The sequence below is a fragment of the Solanum dulcamara genome, chromosome 1 (assembly GCF_947179165.1).
Source record: "Solanum dulcamara chromosome 1, daSolDulc1.2, whole genome shotgun sequence".
Classification (NCBI taxonomy): Eukaryota; Viridiplantae; Streptophyta; class Magnoliopsida; order Solanales; family Solanaceae; genus Solanum; species Solanum dulcamara.
The window spans coordinates 71,905,024-71,926,366 of NC_077237.1; the positions used below are offsets into that span (position 1 = coordinate 71,905,024).

Sequence of the window (21,343 nt, forward strand, 5' to 3'; positions counted from 1 at the left end):
TTGTATGATTAATGGGATAAGAATTATAATCTCAAGATAAAATATAAGATTATTTTATCCCTTTTAATTTGATGGGATAAAAATTATAATTCTGATAGAATTTATAAATGTCAAATTCGAACTCTTTCTCTGTAGCATCGTATTTTAGACTTCTTTTTATAACATTAGAAAATAAAAACCAAAAAATATTGTCCTCTGAATGTTGTCACCGCACCAACCCCTATTATTGTCAAGCTTGCCCCGTGTGTGTTTTCTCGAAAAAAGACTTCACATCATTAAGGGGTCTTTTGATATAAGGAATAGGGAATAATAATTTCAAAATAAAATATAAGAGTATTTGGTTATGTGTTTAGTTTAAGTTTGGAGTATTAGTTAGTTTTGAGATTTTATCTTATTATTTGTATTAAAATTAAGTCATTTCATATAAATGGTGGAATATATTCCAACTTATGAAATAATTTTATCTATCTCATTTGTCATATCAAACGACTCCATAGGAGTATTCAATAGTTTCATTTTCTTCTTTAGCTATCAACGTGGAACTTTGTTTGAACACCCAACAAATATTGCATAGACTTTTTTTTTTGTTTTCTCTTTTTTTTTTGGTGACATGAGAAAACAAAAACCAAAATAATCTTGTCCTCTGAATGTTGCCATAGCACCACCTCTCTTATTGTTATTTTTATTTTCCTTTTTATTGGGGTTGGGGTTTCTTTGGGGATAGTGAGAGTTAATGTTGTCCCTATAAAAGGATGGTGAGTGTCCTTCTCCATTTACCAACAAACAACTACCTACCTCTTTTACTCCTCTCACAACTTAGTCTTTAAGGTCTCTCGTTTCGCTTTCTATTCATTTGTGGGTCTGAACTCGATCAATTGAAGGTCTCTCTTATTAAAATATGGGACTAAGTTCAAATAGAGTGGAAGATTTATCAATCCATGCATGCAATGAGGAGTCCTTTGAATTAGCAATATCAAACAATCAAGAACCACTTGAAGTGCATAGGGTTTGTTTGCCACCACACAAAACAACACTTGAAAAACTAAGGCAAAGGTTGTTAGAAGTGTTTTTCCCAGATGATCCACTTCACAAATTCAAGAACCAAACATGTTTTATGAAGTTTTATTTGGGACTTCAGTTTTTTTTTCCTGTTTTGGAGTGGGGCCCTCAGTATAATCTTAAGCTATTAAGGTCTGATACCATATCTGGACTCACCATTGCTAGCCTTGCTATACCACAAGGAATTAGCTATGCTAAACTTGCTAATTTGCCACCCATTGTTGGTCTATGTAAGTTCCCCACAAGTCTTAAGTCTTCTTTTTTATCATGTATATTTGATTTTGATTAATAGAATTTGTATAATTCTAAAATTTACTACTAACAATCTTTTGCAATTATAATGGGTTTTCAGTTGTATGGAAATGAAATGGGGCACACTATTAGAAACAAAGGATTTTTTTTCCTCCACGAGAAATTTATGCTATAAAACATGATTTTCCTACTCTATTTTTCATCGAATCAGCTCATTAAAATAGTGAAAAACTTTCTAATTTTTCGTATGAAAATATTATAATTTTTTCTTTTATCACCGATTTAATCAAACTATTTGTGGGGAAAGGCAGTGGGAAAATAGAGATTTTTTTTTAGAGACATGCAAGATATTTTGTATCAGTGGATACGAAAAATTATTTCACCTACTCATTCTTTGTGACAATACTTTTGGACAGACTTCTACTATAAATATATAATTCATAGAAGGGTGTTAATTAATGTATATGATGATGCAGATTCAAGCTTTGTGCCACCATTGATTTATTCAGTTTTGGGGAGTTCAAAACACTTAGCAGTTGGTCCAGTCTCAATTGCATCACTTGTGATGGGCACAATGTTAAGTGAAGTTGTTTCTTACACTGAACAACCAATTCTTTACCTTCAATTGGCTTTTACAGCTACCCTTTTTGCTGGAGTCTTTCAGGCTTCACTCGGATTTTTCAGGTAATCATTACTGTATATAACATAAATCCTTTTCATCTACTTGAAAAACGCTAAAGTTGTTCACTTCGACTTTCTAATTGGTTCGTTTTTAATTATTATTATTATTATTTATTTTTATTTTTATTTTAAAAAGGAGAATAATTCTAATGACTAAGTGGAAACAAGTTTTAGGAGAAGAATCATTGCACTAATAAAAGCAACAAAAAAAGAAAGGGAGTGGAATTGAATGCACCGTATAAAATGGAAACTGGATTTTTATGCACTATGAAATAACAAAGATTCCGAGGTTAAGAAGCAATAACATATCCAATGTAATCCTACGAGTGGGACTAAATAGGATAGGATGTACACAAATCTTATTGACTTACTCCTACCTCTTGTGGGGCGATAGAGGAGGTTAGTATAATCAATGTAAATTTAGAACTTGTTACCGGCCATGTGTTTACGAATTATTTAGAACTCAATTTAAACGTTTGCAGGTTGGGATTTATCATTGATTTTCTGTCAAAGGCAACGTTAGTCGGATTCATGGCTGGTGCAGCAGTTATAGTTTCATTGCAACAACTGAAAGGGTTACTAGGAATGGTCCATTTCACAAGCAAGATGCAAATAATTCCTGTATTGTCTTCTGTTTTCCAACACAAAGACGAAGTAAGAAGAAGCTTCTATCTGAGTTAATAAGATTGTCGAAAAAGCAACAATCTTTGTCAACTCAACAAATTGAAAATTTAATCTTCTGTATTACTATGCAGTGGTCTTGGCAAACCATTGTTATGGGAGTTTGTTTCCTCGCCTTCCTTCTAACAACAAGGAAAATAGTAAGTGTTTCGTTTGGCTTTATGTACAGAAAAACATACTAATGTTCTGAACTTTGAACTTTGAATCTTCCTTTGTGATACAACAGAGTACCAGGAATCCAAGATTTTTCTGGATTTCAGCAGCATCTCCATTGGCCTCAGTTATTCTATCAACACTTGTAGTCGCTCTCCTTAAGTCGAAAGCTCATGGGATTCAAACTGTAAGTAAAATGCATCACCTTTAAGTTTTACGCAGAGTAAAACTGGAAATAACTTTTGAGTTATTGCAGATTGGACATCTGCCAAAGGGTCTAAATCCACCCTCAATGAACATGTTATATCTGAGTGGTCCTTATCTGCCTCTTGCCATCAAAACTGGCATTGTATCCGGAATCTTAGCGCTCACAGTAAGTCATTTTTAACCATTACGAGTAATTGGTCATAGAAATTGTAAACAAGTAGTTCGTGATCAACATTTTCATGGACTTACAGGAAGGGATTGCAGTAGGAAGGACATTTGCTTCTTTGAAGAACTACCAAGTTGATGGAAACAAAGAAATGATGGCTATTGGACTAATGAACATGGCTGGATCTTGTTCTTCCTGCTATGTTACAACAGGTATACCAGCCTCATTCAGTGACGGAGCCAGGAATTTAAATAAGGCATTAAAAAACAAAAAAAACTTGCGTCAAGGGATTCAACAACTTAAATATACGCAAAAAAATCATTTTTGCTTCTGTCTGTGCCCCTGGCCTCATTGGCCTGTGGTTTTAGCTATCATTATAGATATAAGTAAGATTTTCTCTCCTTTTTTTACCTAGATAAGTTTTACTTTTACAGGATCATTTTCTCGATCAGCAGTAAATTACAACGCTGGGGCACAAACGGTTGTTTCAAACATAATAATGGCGACAGCTGTGTTAATCACCCTGTTGTTTCTGATGCCACTGTTCTATTACACCCCCATTGTCATCTTGGCAGCAATCATCATAACAGCAGTGATTGGCCTAATCGACTATCAAGCAGCATTCCGGTTGTGGAAAGTTGACAAGCTCGATTTCTTTGCTTGCTTGTGTTCGTTTTTTGGTGTTCTTTTCATCTCAGTACCTCTCGGCCTAGCCATTGCAGTAAGCATCACCTCGAAAGTTTCAGATTTTAGGTCCTTCTGATCTTACCTAACTAATATTTTCTGTTGTTTGCTCATGAAATTTTTTAGGTTGGAGTTTCGGTTTTTAAGATCTTGTTGCATGTTACAAGGCCAAATACTGGTGTCTTGGGCAATATTCCTGGAACACAAGTATATCAAAACTTGAACAGATATAGAACAGCTGTTAGAATTCCTTCTTTCTTGATCCTAGCTGTAGAAGCTCCTATCTACTTTGCAAATTCTACCTACTTACAAGAAAGGTTAGTCACTAACATACGTCCTACATTGGTAGGAGTCAGGTCTGCGTACACTTTACCCTCCTCAGACCCCACGATGTGGGATTTCACTGGGTTGTTGTTGTTGTTGTTGTTGTTGTATAGGCTGCAGATTCTGTATTTTGCTCGTCCCTACTTCAGCTGATTTGCCACAGTTTCATTTACTTGGAATTCCATTTTGTTAACTTCAGGATAATGAGATGGATACGCGAAGAGGAAGAGAGGATAGCAGCCAACAAAGAAACTGCAATCAAATGTGTGATTATCGACATGACAGGTCAGTTGAAGAGAAAAAAAAAGAGAATTTTGTTCATCTTCTGTATCCAACATGTTGAGTAACAAAACTATGTCTTGCTTTACCAGCTATATCTTCCATAGACTCAAGTGGCATCGACACAATATGTGAACTGAGAAGGATGCTGGATAAACGATCTCTTAAGGTAAATCTATCAGCCACATAAAAGATGCTTCTTTGTTTCTTTCCATTCATAAGTCAAATTTTTCTTACAAAATTTGTTGTCCTTTGTTTTGGTTTCAGCTTGTGCTGGCAAATCCAGGGGGGAATGTTATGGAAAAACTGCATGAATCTAATGCTCTTGAGGGCTTTGGATTAAATGGAATATATCTGACAGTTTCTGAAGCTGTGGCTGATATCTCTTCTTTATGGAAGACTGAACCTGAATTGCCAATATAATGAAGTGGCATGTGATGATACTACTCCAACTCAAAGTTGGAAAGTTTACAATATCAGATCCTTAGTTGAAGTTTTTTTTATGTTAAAGAGTTCGTTCAAATTTGAGTCACTGTATGAATTTCAATTCACTGTAGTCCTTGGGTATTACCCTACTTAACTATGTAGCCAGTCTTACTTAACTCGGTCCAAGCAACATTCAGAAGTTCCATGTCTGTCTTGGTTGAATCGACTCGGTCAGCGATTCCCTACAAGTCTTTCTGAAATTTTTGAAAATTGTAACGTTGGAGAGTAGTTCATCAATTCAAATTATCCTGTGTTTCATCATCATGGATTCACGGCCAAGTGATTTCTTTGTTTTTCTCTTTTCTTTTCATGATCTCAAACTCAGAATTTACACAAATGCCTGGTACTGTGGTGGTAAAGTGAAAAGCCTAATACATCTTTAACTTATATGAAGAGATTAGTGTAATGTCTAAAAAAAAATCATTTTGTACATGAAGCACATTAAATTTACAAGTGGGCAGCCCCTATTCTTTCCTGTTGTCCAAAAATCTATATGATTCTCTTCTAATAGTACTATTACTGTGCCTCAATCTCAAACAATAGGCTAAATAAATGTCACAAATTGTGACTCACAATCTCAAACAAGTTAGAGTCAGCTATATAAATCCTCACTAAGCATGTTCCCATTCAATACCGAACTCATGTGATAGTAAACATCTAATAGTTCACGTTCCACTGTTATAACACAGCACAATATACTTTGTGTCGTTATTACCATACATCACCAAAGAAGATAAGAATCTGCATATATAAGAAAAGATTAAAAAAGCCCATGTTAAGGAAGCAGCAGCTTCATGAGGGAAAGAAAAAACAGAGGTTCTAAACTTGATTTGAACAAGTACCTCCAACTTTTTCTCTTCATTCATAATCAAGGAAGATGACATGTTTTTGCTGTACCATCTCTTTGTGCACTTTGAAACATTCAAAAAAATCAGTTTCATTCTACATGTTCTAAATAGAACTTCATAAAGTCTATATTTAGCAACTTTTCTTCAATATGTCAGGTAATGTACTTGCTTTTTCTCGTATTCAGCCAAAAGAAAAGGGCCTGGAAGATTATTCTGATATATTAGTTAACTCAAGCCATTTGAATTATCCTGGTTCAAACCCAAGGAAAGACAAGCCAGCAGTAACAAGTAGGACCAAAGAACTTCTAATTGTCTGATCAGAATATTGGCTGCAACACTATACAACTTGACAAATGATCAATGCTGAGTGAATAACTTAATATACAGGTAGCTTGGCAACAACGAACATCCAATTAAAGTTGCTATACTTTCTTTCTAAGGTTTCTTCAGATTGAAAAGAAATCACCTAATAACTCAGCTGCTTAGCTTGTCTTTCTCTGCAGATTTGGCAATATCCTAGCAGTCCCTGATATGTCATTGCCACAGGCATGAGAAATAAATTGCATAGAGACACTTCAAATCTTCTCAAATAGTATATGAGTCAAAGAAGCCACCGGCTGCATGACTAAAGGAAAAATGTTGTTTGCTGTTGAACATCTACTAAATCAAACACCTACATATGATGAATTTCAAATTAGTTAAACTAGCAGAAATACACAGCTTTATAGACTTTACGTATAATATGTGAACTTGTACTTTGAATAATATGCATGTCATTATATTTCATTAGTTATTTTGTGATGAGCCTCCAAAAGGATTTGAAGTTTTCATAATCAAGGGGTGAAGTGATACCAACCCTAACAAGAACAGAATAGTCCAACTAAAGTACTAGACAATATTGAATATTCAAAGAAAAGAAAAGGATAAAAGGGAAAGTAAAACCAGAGAAGTGAAGACAATGTCAAAGCATGAGGAAAAGGATCCATCTTTATCCATAAACTTAATTTCCACAATGCTGGATTGGTTTCAATTTTGTCGCATGTATTCCTAATGTCTTTCGTTCCTATATTTTAATATACGTATACGTTTGGCCACATTAGCAATATTTTCAACCATGTGATTCAAGCACGGAAAAAAGGTCATTTTTTAAGAAACTCACTGTTTTCTCTTAAAATCTAGTTAACGCTTTCTTTCTTTTCTTTTTTTTGGTTGGGGGTGGCAAGTGTTTAGAAAAAAACATGGCTTCCAGTAAACTAAATGCTCAATTCCTTCTTTGGTTCAAGCTCGTCATACTTTTGCTAAGAAAATATGGATTCTAAGCATAACCAAGGGTAAAGTCCTCTTCTGACTTGAATTGGAAAGCACTTGACCTTGGGTTCTACGACGAATCCACCCTAAGCTTCTAAAGAGGGGTTATGAAGATATATTAGGCACTGAGGGGGAAGGTTGAGTTGCTTTGGCAGAGTGTTTACCTCACAGAAAAAGAAGTTTAACCAAATTATAGGAAGAATGAAAAGTTGTACTAAAATGTCTCCCTTCCCGCATTGATACTGCAAGGTTGTGGATCGGCTAAAACACACAAAGATGCACCTTTGGGAAAATAGCTAGCAGCATAAGGCTAATGGTATGCAAGACATTTTTTTTTTCAAACCTAGGAATGACATCAACTAATTCAGAATGTGAAGGATGAAATTTCGACTTTTTTGTAATATCAAGGACACAATCAGAACAAATCCCAAACACCTGGTATAATTTGAACATATCCTATATAATTTATTACTCCATGAATTACTGTCAAAAAATCTGCTCCATCTTTGTGAAACTATTCCTCTAGCAAGGCAGCCAATAAGTCACCAAAGAGTGAGTGTGAATAATGGAATGATTAGCATTACTCATTTTAAACTCCCCCACGGTGAAATAATATCGAAGGATCCCTCTTTATCCATTGAAACTTACTCTCCATGATGCTGTCAATGACAAACTTTACATTTAATAAGGACCAGCAAGTGGAAGAAAAACACTTTACTTCATGTAGGAAAGAGAGACATGGTGTTCAACGCAAAGTCAACCCCGAGTTCTCTGAACAATATTCTGCACTTTTATCCCATTAACTCCTATCAGTTTCTTCAGATTCTGACTACCTCTCCCTGCCTTTCATTTTTTTCATGTTTGTGGTAATAATCACAAATTTGCTGCTCTATTTTTTGTTCATTATCTTGAACACAGCACATATAAGTACTAACTTGTATCCAATATAAATATATATATTCCAAAACACTTTTTTTATAAGGGAAAAAAACTTGAGTTAAAGTTCTCAAGGTTCATACATGGCACCATTCGTAGCTATGACAAGCTGTGGCCAAAGAACCATAGAAAAGAGAAATTTTAGAAAACTACCAGTATGGTTCAATATATAGATGCAGAATCAAATATATAGATACAAATCTTTACATGCAATGGAATGCTGAGGAAGATGAGATTACAATGAACTTCTGGCGACATACAACATATACAAAATTAATATTACCACTGGGGTTCACCTTAAAAGGCTCAATCAATGCATGCCACTCAAGTGTAATAGCTAAATGCTCAAGAAATAACAGGGAAAGAAGAATATAGTTGCAGACAACAGAAAAGAATGGACAGTGAACATCTACAGAATGCCAATTCACATCATAATTAAGAAGTTGCAATAATCACAAAAATCATAAGTAAAACCAAAGTGAGGATACATACACCAACAAGATAGACAGAGACCATAGCAGAATAGTAAAAAATTTCCTCAAATGATGGTAATTCTATAATTAGCAAGGATACAAATGGAGGGAGGAGCTTACTTGATCGGTATCTTGTAATGGGAATTTCTCGTAATTCACATTTTATACACAAATATTTACCTAACAATGTCATCACAGCAAGCCCAGTAACATTCACAATCCACCATGTTATCGAGGAAGGCCAACCACCATAGACAATGCATATAAATAGATGGATGATGTAGAGTGTTACAGAAAAATCTAGGCATTTCTTTGCCCTCTCAATCAAATAGAGTAAAATGCCAGCTCTGTGTTGGGCAGTAAGACAAATTGGAAATTCAATTATGCAGGTCAATCAAATTCTCTGGAAATTTAGAAGCTTTTCACAGGTCGGTATAATTCTCAACTGAGAACAGCATGTGTAAGGGAAAACAATAAAAGGGTCACATAATTACATAAGTTTGGAGTATTTACCTTATCCCAGAAAGAAGAAGAGTTCACAACCAGGGAGGAAAGGTAAACAATATAATTCATTCTTCACTATTTTTTTGGCCTTATCTGGTATTGCATTTGTTGCCCTTTCTTTCATTACAAGGTCCCTCTTCCCAGTTTCCACCAATTTATATTTGGCAAATAGAACCAGAGGCGGATCTAGGATTTGGAATCTCTGGGTGCCAAGTAGACTCATCGATCAAATAAACTTTAGGCTTCAGATCGAATTATTTGTCTTTTCGGTCTATATGACAAATCAATCAATAAAATATGAACAATAATAAGATGACAATTTATGTATTATATATACTACAAATTCACACCCCACGTTGGACTGAGATCACATAGTAAACAAAGTTAAAACTTTCAATAATATTACTAATATTCATCATCATATACAATTGTCCTCGGCAAGTTTTCATATTCTGAAAATAGTCAATGATGACATCATTACTTACATTTGCAAATACACCACGATCTGTATGTAACACACTAAACAATCATTTAAATATTGATCACCAATGTTGTTCTGCACTTCATTTTTATGTGCTTCATGGATGAGAATGTTCTCTCCATAGCTATCGTAGCGACAGGCAAAATCAAAGTCAACTTCACAAGTGAATAAGTCTCCACAAGATTTTCCTCAACCAAATCACGAATTCCTTGCAAGTTGGAGAACTTGGGATTACCACCTCGCATATGAATAATGAAGAACTTGGTAACTCAAATCTCAAATTTGTCCATTATTAAATTCACATGGATTACACTTTGCTAAAGTCATGATTCTACCTTTGTCAAAGTTAGAGAAAGAATTGACCGGATTCAAGCTACCTATCCCAAGAAACAAATCACTACTCATTACATCAAAACGATCATTAAGCTCTTGAAGTTGCACATCAAAGACATTAAAAAAGGCTTCAACATGCAAGTGGGTGCGATTAACAAATACCCAGAGACTTGCGCTTTGACTTTCCAAGAAAATAAAAACTCATCCAACTTGAGAATCAAAATATCATGCGAATCAAAAAATGAGGAAACACCATCCAACAACGATTCTCATCCAGTTTCCCTCATATCTTGCAATCTTTTCTTTGCAATGTTAAGAAACTCTACCGCATTAACATCTTTTATATGTAAAATCTTGATCAACTCAGTTAACATTGCCAACATCGAGTGAAGCATAATTTTTTTTTGAATGTTTTAATCTTTGTCAAGATATTACGCTTGAATTCTATCACTTGAGATGGAACCTTCATGTTCAATCACTTCAAGCACATGAACAATAGATGAGAAAATAACAACAAAGTTATCTAGAGTTTTGAAATGTTATCCCCAACGAGTATCACCTTGTTTTTGGAGCCCGTGTTCTTGATGTAATCCTTCACTAGTATGAGCTTCACTAGATTCAAGTAATTGCTCTAACTTTTCAGCTTGGTGATGACAGAGTAAATCTCTACACTCGAAAGATCCTCCAACAACATTCAACATATGAGTCTTCAACATCCAAATGTTTTTTAGCAATAGCTACAAGTGTTAGTTGTAATTGATGAGATAAACAATGAATGTAATATGCTAATGGACAATCTTTCATAATCAAAGTTTTGAGACCTTTTATCTCTCCCTTCATATTACTAGCTCCATCATAACCTTGTCCACGTATTTTGGATAGACTTAGTGAGTGATTGAAAAACAAATAATAAATCAATGAGCATGCTGATGTATCACTAACAAGACCGATAAATTATTCTACCACTTCATCATTCTTATTTACGTACCGCAAAACAAGATTCATTTGATCTTTGTGTGAGATGTCTTTGAAAATGCCATTGTACGACTTGGAATTGCTGAGATGAAAATTACATCTTAGAGTGATTAGGGTTTCAAGTGTTAGAATTCTAACAGATGTTACATGTGCTTTAAATGGCTTTTGTTTTGCAGTATGTTGATAAGAATGGTGAAGAAGTAGAACGATTTATCGGTTTGTCCATGTTGGTTATACATCGGCATGCTCATTGAAGAAAAAAATTTATTCTTTGCTTTCCGATTACTCACTAAGTCTATCCAAAATACGTGAAAAAGTTATGATAAAGCTTGTAATATGAAGGGAGAGATATATGGTCTCAAAACTTTGATTATGAATGATAGTCTATCAACATATTACATTCACTGCTTTGTTCATCAATTGCAACTAACACTTGTAGTTATTGCTAAAAACCATTCGGATGAGAAGACTTTTTTGATCATGTTACAAATGTGTTGAATGTTGTTGAAGTATCTTTCAAGCGTAGAGATTTACTCGGTCATCACCAAGCTGAAAAGCGAGAGCAATTACTTGAATCCGGTGAAGTTCATACTAGTCAAGAATTACATCAAGAAAGTGGGCTCCAAAGACCAGGAGATACTCGTTTGGGATCACATTTCAAAACTGTAGATAACTTTATTGTTCTTTTATCATTGATTGTTCATGTACTTAAAGTGTTGAACATGAAGGTTCCACCTCAAGTGATAGGAATTAAACGAAATATCTTTTGAAAAAGATTAAAACATTCAAATTTGTTTTAATTTTTCACTTGATGTTTAAAGTGTTGGCAATGTCAAATGATGAGCAAGATTTTACAAAAAAAAAAGAGATCAAGATATTGTTAATGCCGTGGAGTTTCTTAACATTGCAAAGAAAAGATTGCAAGATATGATGAAAACTGGATGAGAATCTTTGTTGGATGATGTTTCCTCATTTTGTGATTCGCATGATATCGTGATTCTCAAGTTGGATGGGTTTTATTTTCCTGGAAAGTTAAAGCATGCGTCTTCTGGTGTTTGTTATTCACACCACTTGCGTGTTGAATCTTTTTTTGTTGTCATTGATGTGCAATTTCAAGAGCTTAATGATCATTTTGATGTAGTGAGTAGTGATTTGCTTCTTGGTATGAGTAGCTTAAGTCTATTCAATTCTTTTTCTAACTTTGACAAAGGTAGAATCAAGACTTTAGAAAAGTGTTATCCATGTGAGTTTGATAATAGACAGATTCAAGATTTGAGTTACCAACTCGATACTTTCATCATTCATATGCGAGGTGGTAATCCCAAGTTCTTCAACTTGCAAGAAATTCGTTATTTGGCAAAGGCATTGGTTGAGATAAATCTTGTGGAGACTTATTCACTTATTTATTTACTTGTGAAGTTGACTCTGATTTTACCTGTTGCTATGGCAACTATGGAGTACTGAGAGAGCATTCTCATCCATGAAGCACATAAAAAATGAATTGCGAAACAGCATTGGTGATCAATATTTAAATGATTGTTTAGTGTTACATAGAGCATGATGTATTTGTAAATGTAAGTAATGATATCATCACTGACCGTTTTCAGAATATGAAAACTCATCGAGGACAATTGTACATGAATGATAGATATTTATGATATTAGTAATATTATTGAAAGTTTTAACTTTGTTCACTTCATAATTTCAGTTGAATGTGGGGTGTGAGTTTGTAGTATATATAATACATAAATTGTCATCTTAAAACTATTCATATTTTATTGATTGATTTGTCATATAGACTGAAAGAAGAAACGAATAATTCGATCTGAAGCCTAAAGTTGATTTAATCGATGAGTCTACTTGGCACCCAGAGAATCCAAATCCTGAATCCGCCTTTGATCCAAACCACCCAGTCCAATCAGCAGTTTCACAATTTAGATTTGATCATACTAGTACTCAAAAACTAGAAGTTCTATGAGTCAAATCTTAATCCTAAACATATACTACAAATACTGATTGACGATGCAGGTTTTGGGGCAATGAGTTCTTCCATTATCTTAATTTTTCTCTTTTATTCCACGTCGGGTCAAGCGAAAAGTAGAGGTGAGTAAAATTTTGGAAAAAGAGACATCAATAACTTAATATCCTTTCTGACACTTCCCCTCTTGTGCACTTAGGAGTGAACATACGAAGATTTCGCAATTCATTAAGACAACAAATTAAACAACCAACCCAAATGAAGCATACAAGAAAAATAATACTCTACCAGACCTTACAACAAAAAAGGTTGGAACACTGCTTGATTTAACAGAACCACAACAAGCACTCAATGGTGAATGACCACTTCTCTTTAATTATACTTATATTCTTCACTAAGTTAATACAACTGAAAATAAAAAATGCGAATAAACAAACACATGAGAGCCTTTGAAGGGGTGGAAAATGATTTTTAGTAGAAGATTGTTAAGTAATAGCTATTTTCTTGGTGAACCATGAAGTTGAGTAGAGTTATTTGTAGAGAACCATAGTGCAGATCTTTTTCTTTTGATCAACAGGCTTACAGTGAAAATTTTCTCACCATGCTAATAAAATTAGTACCTCCACAGAAAAGGGCAATAAACGAACACAATTTATACATATTTTTCAACAAAGACACAATTTATCATTATGACTTAGGTAAGATGCCGCAAACTCTACACCACAAACCCTTTGACAAGCAATTGAAAAACTTAGATGCAAAGACACAGAAAATAAAAAAAAGATCTCACCCAGCAAGTGAACTGAGAAGAAAGGAAGCAATGACGCACCATCCGGTGACAGTTGAAGCAGTAACAGCGGCGTAATCAAAGAAATAGACAAGACTCATTCGAGAAATACGGGTCCCTACAAGAATTTCCAAGAATATCCCTAGTGTCAAATAGTATATGCATTGAATACATCCAATTTGGGCAACAATTAGCCACGGATCCCACACCACTGCACCATAGAACATGACTGTTGCTTAACTTTTCCCCACCAACACACAACCAACAAGATTTTGATTCCCTCAAATGCACTCTGAAGTATGTGTTTTTTTCTTTAAAATCTGAACTTCAAAACACACCAAAAGTACAATCTTTGATATACTTTTGCCTATTTCCTTCCTCACAAATAAACACCCAACTCTCAAGACCTACAAAAGCACTCTTTAATCTGAATCAAAAATCAACTTCAAAATCCCAACTTTCAATTTTCCTCAAAACCCACCAAAGTACTCTCTGATCTGAATTAAAAAACCAACCTCAAAACAAACCAAAATACAATCTTTGATTACTCTTGCTGAGTTCTTCCACTCAAAAACAAAAAAAGAATCAATTTCTCCAACTCCCACAAAAGAGATCAAATTACTATGTGATCTGAATCAAAATTCAACTCCCACAACACACAAAAAATACAATCTTGACGTTTGTAGCTGGGGTATTCAAATATTAAAGGTCTACTTTTTAAATTCCCTCCAAACCCACCAAAGTACTCTTTAATCTGAAGTATAATTCAACCTCAGAAACACACCAAAATACAATCATTGATGTGTGTCAAAATTATCTTTAAAAAATACACCAAGGGGACAAAATCTGATCTAAATCAAGGGCGAGATTGGTCAAAGTTTAAGGAAAAATAACAGTGAAGATATGAATAAGGAAGGAGATACGAAACCTTAATTTCGCCAGTAAGAAGAAAAGTGTCTAACTTGATCAAAGCATAGCGTAAAATCTGAATTTAATTCTGGAAAATAGAAAGGAAAAAAAATAGCAGTGGGATGAAAATTATAAATACTAATCTGGTAGATTCCTTTTTACTTTAACGCCAAACTTACCAAAAGAAATTTCACTACTTTAGAGCTAAGTTTGTAATATTACCAATTTTATCAGATTTTTGTGTCTCAAATATATACATGTATCTCTATTATATGATATCAAAATTAGGTGTAATTTATTTTAAATACACTATATTTAAGTGAATTTATATGTATCTGGAATACATAGACAAAACTTACTCACTTCTCTCACCTTCCTCCCATCTCCTCGCCACTTTTTTATGTATTTGGTATCTTAGATACATGCAAATCACACCGGATACATACAAATACATGTTTATCTAGTGTGATTTGCACGTCTCTGAGATACATGCTTGCCTCTCTCTATATTTTTAGTATATCTGGTAGCAAAAATACATGTATCTAGTGTATTTTTTTCAATATATGATAGAAAAATCTTAATTAATGTTAAAATATATAATTATTTAAAAATATAAATATAATTAATATATATGGTATGGATTTATATCTAATAAGATAGTCTATACTATTTTAATATCCATTATAAGATCGTTTGGTTTGCTGATTTAATTTAATAAATTAATAGTTAAGTATTTATATAAAAGTGTCAAATCATAAATATTTATGTCTTTAAGTTGAATAAAATCTTGTTAATTGTTTTATCCTCAGTTTTCAAGTGAAAATGAAGTGATTTTAGAATTTGTTTTCAGTCTTGACTGCTTTATCAGTGGATTATTAATTTGGTATTGAAATTGGGAACATTTACAAATAGGATGCAGACTAAAAAAAAATAGGATTCGATCTTTTTATCCACCAATAGTTGTTTATAATTGTACCCATTACATAATTACGCTTTTACCTATTTATTATTACTTCCTCATGTTCATATTAATTGTCCATATTATTATAAATAATTGTTTTAAATTATTTATTAATTTATAAAATTAAAATAAAATTAATTTTATTCTTATAATTAATACTTTGTTTGAAAGTGTAAACAAAATTGATATTTGATGTCATTGTTTGATCCATTTAGCTACAAATAATTTAGATAAGTCTAACTTTTTTCCTACTATGTTTGTTATCAAATGAGGTATGTTTTTTATTAACCGCAAAGTGCGGACACTAGACTAGTTTGGGTAAAACATAGAGCTTATTTCTCAACATATTAATTCCGAGAAGAATTTGAGCATTGAATACTGCATAACGCAGTGGATTGGCGCGTTTGACTTCACATCAAAAGGTCGTGGGTTCGACTCCCACTTTTGTGCTTTATTATACCTAGTAGTTTTTAATGAGGGGTTCTGTTAGACCCTCAAGTTTGGACCTGGGCACATGGAGGCAAAGGCAGTGCCAAGGGCTTGTACATTGCCCCTTGACACGGACCTATGCGGGTGAGACAAACAATGTGCGGAGTTGCATGCCAATGGCATGGTGTGCAGCCAAGTCAAGGCATTTGGGTGATGGCAAACAACTTGACGAATGTTAGTGGTGCGAGATAGGCATAGGGCATCAGGCGCAGGGCATGCGCGAGATAGGCGCATAGCACCAAGCAGACATGCGTGAGACAGGAGCATGGCAACAGGCAAGGGCATGCACGAGATAGGCGCATGACACCAAGAATACATGCGCGAGACAGGCACATGGCAACAGGCAAGGGCATGCGCGAGATAGGCACATGGCACTAGGCAGGCATGCGCGAGGCAGGAGCATGGTGCTGGCAAGACAGTGCGGGCAAGGCATTGACATGGTGCTGGCAAGGCAGTGCGGGTAAGGCATTGGCATGGTGATTGGCAAGGCGATGGCATGGGCAAAGTGTTGGGCGAAGCTGTGAAAGGAAAATCGGCTAAGGCAAAGAAACCAGGCATGTGCAAGGCACGCGAGCGAGGCACGCGTGCGGCACATACACCGGTTGAGCAGTGTGCGAGACACATGCGGCAGTTGGTAGTTTTCTGAAGACTTCGCCCATGAACTCTGAAATTCATGGGCACGTTTCCTAGCATGTTTCCCCATGATTCCTTGTAAGTGCTGGCACAAGACCATGCACGTCCCTCCTCCTTAGTGTCGTAAACTCCCCTGGCAGCTTGTATATATATAGGCATATAGATTGGCTAAGACAAGTAGCAAGAGTTGTGAGCCTTTCCAAATATACGAGAGTCCTTTTGTAAATCTGAGTGAGAGATTAATAAAGGTTGGGAAAGTTGCATGTAACGCTGCGTGTCTTATTCACTTTATGTGTGTGTGTTTGTCACGAAATCAAACTAAGTGTCAAACGCGTTGGTAGGCTGAAGTTAGTGTGCAAGTTGACTGCCGAGTGAGGGTACTTTGAAGTGGAAAAAAATTAACAAAAAATCACCCTGTTACAACTGGTATCAGAGCGAGACACTATTATGCTTCATAGCATGATGGCTAGCGGAGGTAATACAAAAGACAGAGTGGCTTCCCTGGAAAAATTCGTAGGAATGGCTGAGAATGACGATGAGACGACATCTATAGTGAGTCGTGTTCATGCATTATATACAGAACTTGTTCGGTTTCGTCAAATCATTTCTATTAAGACGACGGAATATGATAAGTTTCGAAATGGAGCCTTGGTTCAGATCGACGATCTGAAAAAGGCTAGCCAAACCTTAAACTTGGAAGTGACGGTTCTGCAGAGAAAGATGGCTTCTAGTGCGAGTGCAGTCCATGACGTAAAATGTTCCAAGGTTAGAATTCCTAAACCCAAGGCCTTTACAAGTTTAAGATCGGCGAAGGAGTTGGAGAATTTCCTTTGGGATATGGAGCAGTGTAACACCCCTCAAAATTTTTTCCTAGAATTCAAACCCTTCTTGTATACGGGTAGGGTCGAACTTGAGTATTGAGGAGCATATGCATGAGTTGAGATGAGTCTTTAAGAATTTGAGCAGCGTTAGAGGTGAGGTGGGGTCATGAAGGACCCCTAGGATCAAATTAAATCCAAAAGATTCGTCGTGGCTAAGTTTGGGTAGGAGTTCGCATAAAGGGTCGACTTCTAACGACCTTATCCTTTAAAAGACAATAATCTCGATGGCCCACGACCCATCAAATTAAAGGTCGTTGAGTCTTCTTTCCAATGCCACCAAGAATGTAACTTTTGGAGTTCGGAGTCGAAAGGTATGGCGATCCTAAAATGAGCGAGCACAACAGAGATTTTCAGGCCTAGGGTTCAACTACTGGAAATCTGGGCTTGGTGCCGTAGTGGCGCGATGTGCCAATATCGCGCCAGGAACATGCCTCAGTAGTTTGGCCCCTGGTGCGACGCGCCACTAAAAGTTGTGCAGGGTTTTTCAAGCCAAATTCCCAGAACTCAGAACAATGGCCTTGGCGCTGTAAGGGCGCAACGCGCCACTATCGCGCCAGAAACATGCCTCAGTAGTTTGGTCTCTGGCGCGGCGCGCCGCTATGAGGTGTGCAGGTTTTAGGCGTATTCAGCCTGGCGCTGCAATGGCGCGACGCGCCACTATCGCGCCAGGTGCAGTTTTAGCCTATTTTCAGAACTTTTGAGGAGGGGCAATTTAGGAACTTACCCAAATTATATATGTATTGCCTTTGGTCTTTTGGGAACACATTTTCTCAGCCTCACTCTCTCTCTAAAAAGCCCTAGGAGCTTCTCTCTCTCTCTCTTCTTCTTCTTCCCCATTTCCAACAAGAAGAGTTCCAAGAGCTTCAAGATTTGAGTTCTCCATTGAAGACCCAACATCAAGGTTTTCTTCAAGTCTTCACTAAGGTATGTAAGGCTATCCAAAACATGTGTTGAGTCCACCCATGTGCCCTATTCTTGCTTTGAGGATAGATGTTCATGAAAATGGAGTTCTTGGTATGGTCTAAGTTTAAATGAGTTTTGTCCCCTATTTATTTGATTCTATATGTATTGATGTTGTTGAATTAAGAAGTTCCCAAAATGAGTTGATGAAAAATGAGTTGTTAAATATGTTCTATTGATCTTATTGACTATGTAGATTTTGATAAAGGATGTTATTTTCTTAAAAAATGTTGCTTATTATAAAAATGTAAATTTAAAGTCTTGAAATTGTGATGAGTCTCAAAGATTTCTCATATGGATGGAGGGAATGATTGAGTATATCTAGATATTGCTATATATGTGCATTTAAATTTCTTTTGAAGATATGATTGAGATTGATCGGATAGTATGATTAGAAGAGATTTGATTGTGATAGAGTTGATGAGTTGACAAGGTTGTAATGAGACTTGTCGATGTGATTTGATTGAGTTGATTGGATGGAGTTTTATGAGCATTGAGTCTTGAGAGGAGTATCGAGCACCAAATTGGGCAAGAGTATAGTCCATACTCGAACCTAATAACTGCATCGCCAAATGTAGGGGGGATGGAACCGTTAAAGTCGGATGCTTCCCCGAGAGATTTGTCCTGACATTATAGGACCTGGTTGGATTGGATCCATGATTTGTTGATTTGTTCATACCCTGGCAAAGTATGAACAGACGCGGCAACAACGTCGGTTTGTTGTACTTTTACTGGCTCATAAGTGATGGTTATCGGTTAAGAAAAACTCCCAAATAGGCCTTGATAGTACTCTGAGTCAGATTGAGTTGAATTATATGTGATTGGTCCCGTCTAAATCATATTCTTATTTAGACTTAGGACATTTGATTGAGTTGTTATTCCTCTTGAGTTGAGCTCCCGAGTTGATAAATTCTTCCTTGATGTTCGTTGTATTCGGCCATTTTACATACTCGTACATTCCATGTACTGACGCCATTTGGCCTACATCGTTTCATGATGCAGAGACAGGTACTAGAGATCATCAACCGGCGCTCCGTTGAAGATCCACATACACTTCCAGCTAGTTAGTGAGTCCTCCTAGTTCCCGGAGGATATTGAGCCTTCTTGTACAGTTTTGTTGTCATTTCTTTTATTTTGATTGTTGGTAGTCAAGGACTTGTCATTGGCACCTTTTAGACTTGGATAGAGGCTTCATAGACTGGAGTGTGGGGAGGTTGAACGGTTAATTCGAGGAGTCTTATTATTTTTGTTGTTGGGTTGATGAATGCTTGGCCTTCGGCCCTCATATTGTGAATAATATTTCATTAATTGAGTTTCCGCTAAGAGAATGTGATTGAATGAATGTGTGACTGGACCAGATGGTTCGCTTGGAGGTCAGAAATGGCATTCGGGTGCCGGTTACGTCTAGAGTACCCTCATGGGGCGTGACAAGCAGTGTTTCACCACTTCCCGTGTCTTGGAGTCTGACAAGTTAAACATTACCACGATGTATTTGATGGGCGATGCTAAACTATGGTGGAGGACTCGAAATATGGATGATGTGAGTGCTGGACGGCCAAGGATTGAATCTTGGGCCAAATTGAAAAAGGAGATGCGCGACCAATTTCTCCATAGCAATGTGTCGTGGATTGCTAGAGATCGGTTGAAGAGATTTAAGGCAGATGGGTTCCATAAGGGATTATATCAAAGAATTCTCTTCTTTGATGCAGGACATATAGAATATGTCCGAGGGAGACAAGATATATAACTTTATTTCAGGGATGCAAGCGTGGGCTCAAAATGAACTAAGGAGGTAGAACATGAAGGACCTCCCTAGTACAATTGTGACGGCCGATTCGTTGGTGGATTTTCGCTCACTGCAAGTTCCTTTTGAAAATCCTACTTTTTCTAGATAAAAAAAAGACTGAAAAAGGGGATTGGAAGAAGGAAGAGAGAAAACAGAATGCTGACAAAGGGACGACTGTTGCGGACACTGAATGTTTGAGAAACAAAAATTTAGTGAGCGATAAGGGTTGCTGGACGTGTGGAGGAAGTCACTAGGCCAGAAACTGGCCAAATCGTGAATAGGTGAATGCTATGCTTGCTAGAGGTGCAGATACAAATGAGGAAGGCGGAGTGTTTGCTGCCTTGGCAAACCCCCTTGGTTTGTTCTTGAATAAATAAGGTTCATTAGTAGACGTAGTGGGGGGGAGTCGCCCACAAGCCCTCATTCTTTGTTATGGCACAAAGAGATGAAGGTTGATGATGTAACTTGCTGCTAAGTTCGGACTGGGTAAGATTTCGAACTATATGAAGGGTGTGAATCATGTGGCCCGATGGCGAGAAGGGATGACATATGATGGGGGAGATCAGTGTTGGACCTTGGGCGGAGATACATAAGCTGTTGTGATTCCATTGGGGGATTTTGACATAATCCTCGGAATTAATTTCTTGCGAAGGAATTACTTTATTCCTATGCATCACCTGGACGGAGTGATGGCTATGGAAGAGAAGATGGTTGGCTTCATCAAAGTTTTTCATCCACACGGCAAGGTAGAGAAATTGAGTAAGTATAAGAACCCACTCATTTCTGCTATCACTGTGGATAAAGGCTTGAAGAAAGGTAAAAATTATTTCTAGTGCTGCTTTGGTGGGAGAACACATCGGCCTTTTGCAAAAGGTATGGTCTCGATTGCGAGAGTACCAACTCCATGTGAAGATGGAGAACTGCGGGTTGGCACAACAAGAAATTAAATTTCTTGGGCACTTGGTGAGTCAGAATCAAGTGTGGATGGATCCAAAGAAGCTGCTACTTTGACAAGAGTTGTTGAAGAAACATGCAGACCGGCGGAGGAAGTCGTTAGATGTCAAAGACGGTGACAAGGTGTTATTGATTCCAAAGTATGATGGGTCGTGTGAAGTGGTCCAAAAAGTTG

At 36.4% G+C, this 21,343-nt stretch overlaps 2 protein-coding genes across 4 annotated transcripts; one reads left to right on the forward strand and one right to left on the reverse strand.

Annotated features, from left to right (window-relative positions):
• Positions 1–773: 773 nt before the first annotated feature.
• On the forward strand, positions 774–5,234 carry LOC129897592 (probable sulfate transporter 3.4). The gene is made up of 12 exons (XM_055973046.1): positions 774–1,289; positions 1,788–1,995; positions 2,475–2,646; positions 2,748–2,813; positions 2,900–3,013; positions 3,083–3,199; positions 3,285–3,411; positions 3,634–3,920; positions 4,010–4,200; positions 4,407–4,492; positions 4,579–4,655; positions 4,754–5,234. The coding sequence occupies exons 1-12, from the start codon at positions 899–901 to the stop codon at positions 4,907–4,909; spliced, it is 1,992 nt and encodes a 663-aa protein (XP_055829021.1). The 5' UTR covers positions 774–898; the 3' UTR covers positions 4,910–5,234.
• An 85-nt stretch (positions 5,235–5,319) lies between these two features.
• LOC129897753 (uncharacterized) lies at positions 5,320–14,517 on the reverse strand. 3 transcript variants are annotated; one of them, XM_055973075.1, is made up of 4 exons: positions 13,599–14,517; positions 8,718–8,884; positions 5,815–6,493; positions 5,320–5,713 (listed from the first exon to the last, which is right to left on the reverse strand). In XM_055973075.1, the coding sequence occupies exons 1-3, from the start codon at positions 13,820–13,822 to the stop codon at positions 6,486–6,488; spliced, it is 399 nt and encodes a 132-aa protein (XP_055829050.1). In that variant the 5' UTR covers positions 13,823–14,517; the 3' UTR covers positions 5,320–5,713; positions 5,815–6,485. The 3 variants fall into 3 exon arrangements, with proteins under 3 accessions (XP_055829050.1, XP_055829033.1, XP_055829041.1); XM_055973058.1 differs by having other exon boundaries at positions 8,658–8,884; XM_055973066.1 differs by lacking the exon at positions 5,320–5,713 and having other exon boundaries at positions 5,798–6,493; positions 8,658–8,884.
• Positions 14,518–21,343: the final 6,826 nt, after the last annotated feature.